Raw genomic sequence first — 8722 nt, 5'->3', positions numbered from 1 at the left:
TAAAAAATCTAAGTAATGATAAACTTGCTTACCATCAGAAAGTTGCCAAAATTGGATAAAATTAACCCTTTCACGTACAATTTTCTAGATGCAAGATAAATTTATTACTTTATTACTTTCGAAAATAAATCAATTAGACAGATATGATTCTCACCGAAGATATCAGTAATGTTTACCGAAGTTCTTGATTATAATTACTAGATTCACTGAAAATTTACCAATCTTTTACTGAATTGGGAAAAGCAAATCATGCCGGTAAAATAAAGCGAATGTTCCGTAATATTTTATGGTGTTTACCGAAATCAGGTAATATATTGACAAATCACTGTGAACTGGATCGATTTTACATTTCATCTAGGGAAAATAATGTTGAACAATTCATAACCCTTAAAAATAATTACTGCACATCGAAAGAGAAATTTGGTGTGTAGGTGGATTAAAACAGGTTTTCTAGAGAAACTAACTGTGAACCGAAAGATAACCTTCCTAAATTGTTGTCCAGGATTCTCTTCGGAATCATTATTGTAACTAAGAACTTCTTTAGAGTGTCTAGATTTTCAATCTCGCCCACATACTTAGAGACTGGTAAAAGTTAATAACAAAATGGAACAACTTTCAACGACGAATCAAATAAGTGTTTTTATTGTTCTACACAAACCTTGAAAACAACGACAGTAAAAACTATGTTCAAATTTCCACCAAGATCTCCGCATCTCTGATGGCAATCTCGTTCCACTCGTATGGGATCTTCAGTACCTTTTCGTTTTCCAATATCCTACCGGGAGTCAAGCTGCCTTTGTATGATCCTCGTCCTACGTAGACCGTTTCGCCCCACTGGGTACGACCGCAAACGATTGCCCTGGACGGTATGACGCCTCGGAAGGGTACCCAGGTGACTCTGGCGTTGCATAAAGCTTCGTAAGATGTCATGTCATATTCTTTGCCCCGGTAACCGGTACGGCATAGACCTTTGCGAGGAATCACTTTCGCCGGTAGCTGGTTTCCTTCGAACTTCACTCGTCCCAAGTAAATCGGAGACTGATCGCTGTCATAGCCAACGAGCAAAGCTTTTCCCGCAATCGGTGATTTGTTAGTACAGGGCTGCCAATTCACTGTTGAGATGAATAAATGATTACTGTCATGAGTAAAAGTGTTATCCAGTTAATTTTACGTGTTTGACTGCATTGATTCTTCGGATCACTGTTGTCTACTAGGATGTCGAATTCCCGAAGTGGAATTTCCTTAAAATTGAACGGAATTTTCAAGATTTTACTGCATTCTAGAATCTTTCCCGGTGTTAAACTTCCATTGTAGTGACCACGACCGAAGTATAACTTTTCTCCGTTTCGATCCAGACCGCACTCGATGGCGTTTATCGGGTATACACCCCGGAACGGTACCCAGGCAACATTGGCATGACAGAGGGCTTCGTATTCGGTCATTTCGAACTCCAGTCCTTCGTCACCGACGTGACACATTTGTTTGCGTGGAATCACCTTAGCCGGCAGTACCAAACCATGACGATAGACTCGTCCTAGATAGATTTGGGTACCGTCACTGTCGTTTCCTGCCACGAGCGCTCCTATCGGAACGGGACCTTTGCTTTCAGCGGAAACCCATTTACCTCCAACGCTTTGTTTCTGAGCTATTGAAAATTTTTATTGATTAATTACTTTGCGATTATTTGATGTATCATTATATTTACTTACATTTCCTAGCATCAACTAGCACATCGTACTCTGGGTGGGCATGCTCGTAGCCACCGTATGGAATATACACGGAACCATGTTTCGGTATAATTTTTCCTGGTGTTACACTGCCATCGTGATGTGCGCGGCCGATGTAAATAGGCTCACCAGAGGCCATGCTTCCACACAGAACTGCTCCCTTCGGAATATGACCTCTTCCACTAGGCACCCATGTAAATCCAAGTCCACACAATACCTTTGAAAGTTCAGATAGGGTTTCATTAGATCAATTGTATTTCCTATCTAACAGAAAAGTTTCACCTCGACATTTGGTTTGAAAATTTCAATTCCATCATAGGACACGTACGCAACTCTACGTATAGGAATTACTTTGGCGGGAAGCGTAGTTCCATAGTGAGTGGCTCGTCCAACAAATATCGGAGATCCGTCCGTATCGGTACCAGCTTGAACTGCCGTCGCAGGAGGAACACCACTTGTTACCGACCATTGAACCCAACTGTATACTGTAAATTGCAAGAAAACACTATTATATTATAATATCAACATCGGTGTGGTAAAATTTCAAATCATTTAATTGAAATTTAATTTATATTGTTGATCTGTCTTCAATGATGAGCTTCAACTCTCAGCTTTGAAGCTATATTTTCGTTTATTTTCGTTGCCTGCCGATGATACCGTGGTGTCGCATACAATGATTCCTGTCTTCTTTTTTTTGCAAATTACTCGCAACATGTTTCCATTCAAAGAAGATAAAAAGTGATAAAAAGATTCAATTTTTGTAGACTGAGCGAAAAAACAGATTGAAAAGTTTAGTTAACGAAAAGTCACAGAAATGAGGATTATTTTTTGCTTGTAAACTGAATGAGCAAAACAATGTTCTTTATTCACTCCTCTAATCTGTTAGCTATTTAGGTTTTCACGCGAATCTAACATAATCTCGTAAAATTAGCTAATTTTATCAATTGAACCTATAACTAAATAAACAAATAACTGATGGATGCCACGCATATGATTTTAGTATGCACTCGTATCTCATCTAAACAGGTTGAGCTATCAACTTTCGATCGAGTCGACAGAAACGAAGACAATACAGTTTAGTGAACCTTTTGACCACTACCGAAATGCGCAAATCCGATAAACAAAAGTCGGGATTTTCATCTTTGGGACCAAATTCAGTCTGTATTGATTCCATGCGCTGTGAAATTTGACCTATAGCAAATGGAATTGAAAATTTGCCAAAGAAACAAATGATCCTTAGTGTAGAAGTGTTTTGGAGATAAAATTAAATAAACTTGTAGTTTAGTGTATATCCAATTTCAACGTAAAAATGACGCAGTAACATCGGTTTTTCATTGGGGTGATAATTGTGAAGATTTTTCAGGCAAAAACGACGATGAAAAGTCTCAGTCTTATAATACAATGGAATTGTATGGACGTTTCGGCTTTTGGTGTTGGCCTTTTTCAAAGGAAACTGAAAAATTTAATTGTGTTATATCGACCAAAATATAAAGCATTGAAAATATTTTGCAATGTGAATCTTACTAAAGTCAAAATATCTGGTCTGGTCAATTTTAGAACATGCTTGAGGATATATTGACTACATAACAGGCATTTTGTTCGCATGACATTACGTACAGAGTCACAGATACCAAATTAAACGAATATTCTGACGCTTTTATCATGGTAATTTATATATGATAAGCGTTTAACGTTTTCGTTAAAAAATCTCAACAAAAAGATGTGTAAAGTTAAGAACTATTAGATATCATGACAATGGTAAATACAAACTCTTTGTGGACGTAACAAACGGCGCCGCAGATTTAAGTGTACATTACCATCTCTCAGAGATCACTTAGGTTCACACTCGAAAAAAAAACGTGTCGCAGTACGAAGGGATTCTTTACGTGGAAAGAACATCATGGCGTAATTTTTTTCCTGGTATCCGAAATGGCGTATGTATAATACATATGCGATTACGTAAGGCAATTCTTTCTTAAGTGACTTTGGTTCATAATACAAGGTGTCCTTGTAAATCGTAGGGAACTTACAAGAATCAGCTGATTACTTATCAATTCTGTGACCTGTTTACTATGGTAAATTCTGCGCTGAGACTATGAACAATAATCTTTAGTAACTACAGTACTGCTGATTCAACAATCGAAAACAATGCTGTTATGTTCTAGTGAAAAATAAGATTGAAAATAATACACACAAAAAATGGTTTAAAAATCGTCTCTGTTTAATTTTTAGGATCTTGGCCGAATAGAAAAAAAATTATAAATAAAAACGTGCTTAATCTACCTAGCAGTGAGATAATACCTTTTTTATCTTCGGTTTCATGAATATTCTTCGGTTGTTTTCATGACATTATTCTATTGTCCGTCGTTTTAGGTGGCAATTTGAGATTTTAATCACTCATTACTCTGTAATGTCGAAACTGCAAATCGGACCGAATTTGAATCTAAAAGTGTAACAATCGATTAAACATTCCTTGACATGTCGAAGTAATTTCCACTTTAGAGTTTATGGTAATTTAAGGTACTTCCAGAGCTGGTATTCAGGAACCAGCATAACCCAAACCGATTCGTATGGCCATATGACGAATAAATTGCAATATTTTTGAGTCCAACTTTAAAGCTATTCGGGATTGTCATCTTCTATATCGCTTTGAATCTTAAAAATTCATCATCCTACAATTCCAGAATCGGAAGTCAGAATTGGATAAAACTGGATTTATTTTAATTTGAACTTTTGTTTCTGAAATTCGATTTGGCTTTTTTTGAGAAAACGATTGAGCTTTGAGAAACGATTCGATACTGGAACCGGAATTCGAAATTCGGTGTACCCGAAGTCAGACAAATTCACCTGAGTAGCTGTATAGTTTACATTTGTTTCAAAATGTTAGACATCTTTGAGGAATCGTAGTGCGAATTAAATTTATGGGTGCCTTCCGAAACGAAAACTGAATACAACCAAAAATGAAATAAGTTTATTTGGTTATCGACTATAAAAATCTGCTAACCCGATAAACCTGATTAATTTTTGTGAAATAGACATTTTTATACTAATCACCCTGTATCTCCGAAACCGGAAGTTGGATCTGATTGAAAAACAAAATGTTTTCTAGAATATTAAAACTTTGCATTTGAATTTTAGATGATTCTTAGATTTCATTTTAATCTTAGATCGGTTCAGCCATCTACGAGAAAAATGAGTTACACAGTTTTAATTTCGTTTCACATATCATCCCGTAGTTCCGGAACCAGGGGTCGGAACCAAACATAATTCAGGAACCTTGTATAGTACACGACATTGCATATGAATCTGAATTTGTAGGAAACGGTTGAGTCATCTCCGAAAAAAAAATTGAGTGAAATTATTTGTCACACACGCAATTGCTGGTCTCGACGAACTGATTCGAATGGTATATGGCTGTTATGTTCTTCCAGCATTTATTGCTGTAAGTAGTTTACATCAATATAATTATGGAATTTCTTTCAACTCGAAAATTCTGTCATCATCTGGTTTACATATGGCATATTCGAACGATTATGTTGCCAAAAACGAACCGTGCTAAAATCGGTCCGTGGCAAAATATCATGCTGTACACATTCTTTTTGGTACTTAGAAACAAATGTATGTAACAGTATAAAAAATCGTGTTTTATGTTGCTTCCAAGCATTTCTTTGCCAGACAGCGCTCAAAACTTCTACTGCTGGAATAGGGGAAAAAGTCGCTTACACAAAAATTTTGATATCTCCGTTAAAAATGGACGGATTTTAACAATCTATGGCTTGTTGGATAGGTATTACCGTGCGGAATCTAAGTCTGAAAATATATTCTGTTTTCAAGGTCAATTTTGACAGATACTGTCAAAAAACATTTGAAAATTTTGACATAAAACTTCGTATAACTCAAAAAGTAAACATCCGATCTCAAAACTATTCAATAGCGTTCTGGGTGACGGGGAGACCTTTCATTTGCGACTAGATTGATCAAAATCGGTCCAGCCATCTCTGAGATCTCGACCTCTTAGTTGACAACACACATACAGACACACACACATACACACACACACACACACACACACACACGGACATTTGCTCAGTTCGTCGAGCTGAATCGATTGGTACCCTCCGGGCCTCGGAAAATTTTTCTAAAGTTTGAGCGAATTCTATACCTATTTTTTATATTTATAAAAAAAGGTAAAAAGATGGATGGGTAATGTTAGAGACATAATTGGATGACGTGAATACGAATAAAATTGGTACACTTCCATCGTACTAACAAATACGGCAGTCAACCCGGCCATGTTATTAACAAATACGGCAGTCAACCCGGCCATAAAAAATTACTCGTCCGCAGAACTGCACACTGTGCCAATTAAATCAATACAGATGCCAATGTTTCAACGGAAAAAAATATCAAACACGGTTCTTCGGGATTTGCTTTAGGTTTTTAAAAAGGAATTAAAATGAATAAAAAGCTTCTTCTGGTGAATATTGCTGGAAATAATTACCACTTTTTCGATGCACAACATACACACATAGCAAATCTTCCAACTGATTTTCTCGATAGTATATGAAAAAAGCAATACAATAAAGTTACTCATCCGAAGAACTGCACACGATGCGAATTAAATCAATAAGACGGAGTTTGAGAGGAAAAATTCCGATTTGCCTATTTCAATGAAAGGAAATATCGAAGTTAGTTCTTTGAGATAAATTTACTGGCTCTTAAAAGAACCGAATAATTAAAGCATATCACAATTTTGAATGAATTTTTCTCTACTGCGCATTCTTATATTCTGTTGAGTTCTAGAATAGGATTCTGGATGTGAATTCTGAACCGGGACTGACGAAATGATGTGTTTAAGCTGCACTAACTAAACTGCACTGGCAAGAATAAATGGACCAGATTGAAACGTAAACTCGTGTCATGTGCCTTTTCTTCTCTCTTTAATGCTCGTTGTAATTTTATAATAAATTGCTGATTTCAATATCGATGGCATGGAGCAAAAATTATGTTGTTACATAAAGTATAATAAGAGGCATCCAAGATCAAAAATTTATTACTTTGCCAGAGGGTAAATTTTGAATAGAAAAGCAAGAATTATTCATGTCAAAAAAAAAACTCTCGGAAAAATTATGACGCTATTTTACTATTGATTTAACACATGTTTCATGCATTCTAAAATATTTCCAAGGGTTGAAATCGTTCATTAACAACCTGCGCAACCCTCATTTTAAGCATTTGTTTGCATGCACCATCATCCCTACAATTTGATTTTGTCATATGTGAACTGAAGCTTTAATGCAAGAGAAACGACGAGACAAAATTTTGCTCGCGCATCGCAGAAATCCGAACTGCTCACACGCCAAGTTCACGAAATTGTTAAACATGGCCATCGACTATCATCAGCGTAAGAAAGGGTTTCAGAGAACGCTTAGCCAGGCAGACTGGATTGAGGGAGAATCGGAAGCCGGAGGCAAAAGCATCGGAAACAGTAGCCTGCTGCTTCAAGCGGAACCTGTCGTCTAACATGTAGGAAACAAGCTGGAAGTGTTGTTTACAACTGTGCATCGAACAAAACAAAAAAAGACTATCGACTTAAAAAAACAGTTGACTCCAAATGGCGATGATTCGCGAATCAAACTGATTAGAACACGATCATGGAAGCTGTAAGTAAACGTGCTGACGTAGTAGTACAGGATGATGAAAAATTAAATCCAGATGGACTTCAAATCGCCTTCTGATCAAGAAAATTGTAAAAGGAAGGGCAGCAAAGATTTAAAAAATAATTAAGCTGCTGATGTTCTCAACGAAATTTCTCGTGTGACAGTTCACCGGTTTCTGTGGATTGAAGAGACCATCAACTTAAAAATTTATATACAGGAGTGCATGAAAAACCATGGTATGTTGCCTTTCCTCAAACAACACTGTTTCGTTCTGTTTTGGTAGAATTTGTCTACCTGCCATTACGAGTTAAAGGCCATGGAATAGTGTGCCAAAAGTTAAGTTCAATTGAATGGATCATGAAATGCTTATATCGAAATTTTTAATGTATAGCTAATCGGGTTTACACACATTCGTATTTGACCAAGTTTTGAAGGTAACATGCTTTATTGGATTTTACATCGACTTGCATTTCACTTTATTGGACTTTACATCGACTTGTATTTTCGTTGAAAAAATAGTCGCGATGTGAAGGATTGTATTATCTAAAACCGTAGTACTATTCGTTAGTGCGTTCTTGACTTAAAAATGGGTGTTTTGTTTTGAGTCCTCGCCAACTCGTTAGGAATAATCGGAAAGAACGTGTGGATTAGCAATATGTCCAGTTCGCGTTGCCAACATTTAGAACTTTCGCAACCGATCAAATTTTAACTATGTTCTGCGACGACATTTTATTAACTCTAATCACTGTACGGCAGATTAGGTCACACTATGTGTAGTAATTATTGCAATTATAGCGTCAGTGAAATTCACGTTCGACAGCAGAGAAACTTAGTTGCGCGCATACCGAAACATCTCTCATTATCTCTTCCTTCTGTTTGCAAGGAAAATAACATACGCTCAGAGAATTCTGTTTTATAGAACGCTCTCACGTTCGTGAATTCAAGTGGCACTAGATTACAAGGTACAAGGTCACACATTTTTCGTTTTTCGATTTTTTAACGTCACTTTGAAACAGAACATTTTTAACTCAATTGAAATGTTGCAATCAATCATTCAATAATCCGTATTAGCATGGGTTAAATTTGGTTTTGGATCGTCAAAATCTTAGAATGTGAAGCAAACACTAAGTCACCTGGTGAATCTGACAGCTCGTGATCGCGGAATGCATTCCACGGTTCGTGCCGATGTCCTGGACGAATCATATTTATTCTTTGAGCAGTATCTACAAATTAGTGATCAACTGACGATGTTGAAGCGCGAAACGAAACAATTGACTGAGCTGAGGGCCGAGTTCGTTATGCCATTTATATCACAGAAATGAAAATTTCCTGTTG

The 8722-nt window shown here is 36.7% G+C and overlaps 1 protein-coding gene across 1 annotated transcript; it reads right to left on the bottom strand.

The window, feature by feature from the left end:
- Positions 1-613: 613 nt before the first annotated feature.
- LOC131438066 (uncharacterized) lies at positions 614-8679 on the bottom strand. Its single transcript, XM_058607860.1, has 5 exons — positions 8521-8679; positions 2010-2212; positions 1710-1944; positions 1172-1645; positions 614-1112 (listed from the first exon to the last, which is right to left on the bottom strand). The coding sequence occupies exons 1-5, from the start codon at positions 8588-8590 to the stop codon at positions 688-690; spliced, it is 1407 nt and encodes a 468-aa protein (XP_058463843.1). The 5' UTR covers positions 8591-8679; the 3' UTR covers positions 614-687.
- Between the last annotated feature and the right edge of the window lie 43 nt (positions 8680-8722).

This window comes from Malaya genurostris, chromosome 3, assembly GCF_030247185.1.
Source record: "Malaya genurostris strain Urasoe2022 chromosome 3, Malgen_1.1, whole genome shotgun sequence".
Classification (NCBI taxonomy): domain Eukaryota; kingdom Metazoa; phylum Arthropoda; class Insecta; order Diptera; family Culicidae; genus Malaya; species Malaya genurostris.
The sequence above is the reverse complement of the archived record's forward strand: the minus strand, read 5'-3'. Positions and strand labels throughout refer to the sequence as shown.

Coding starts and splice junctions, on each gene's coding strand:
- LOC131438066 (XM_058607860.1), bottom strand. CDS start 8,590: ATGATTCGTCCAGGACATCGGCACGAACCGTGGAATGCATTCCGCGAT. Junction 1,945..2,009: donor TTTTCAAACCAAATGTCGAG/GTGAAACTTTTC, acceptor GAACTTTCAAAG/GTATTGTGTGGACTTGGATT. Junction 1,113..1,171: donor GAATCAATGCAGTCAAACAC/GTAAAATTAACT, acceptor TCATCTCAACAG/TGAATTGGCAGCCCTGTACT.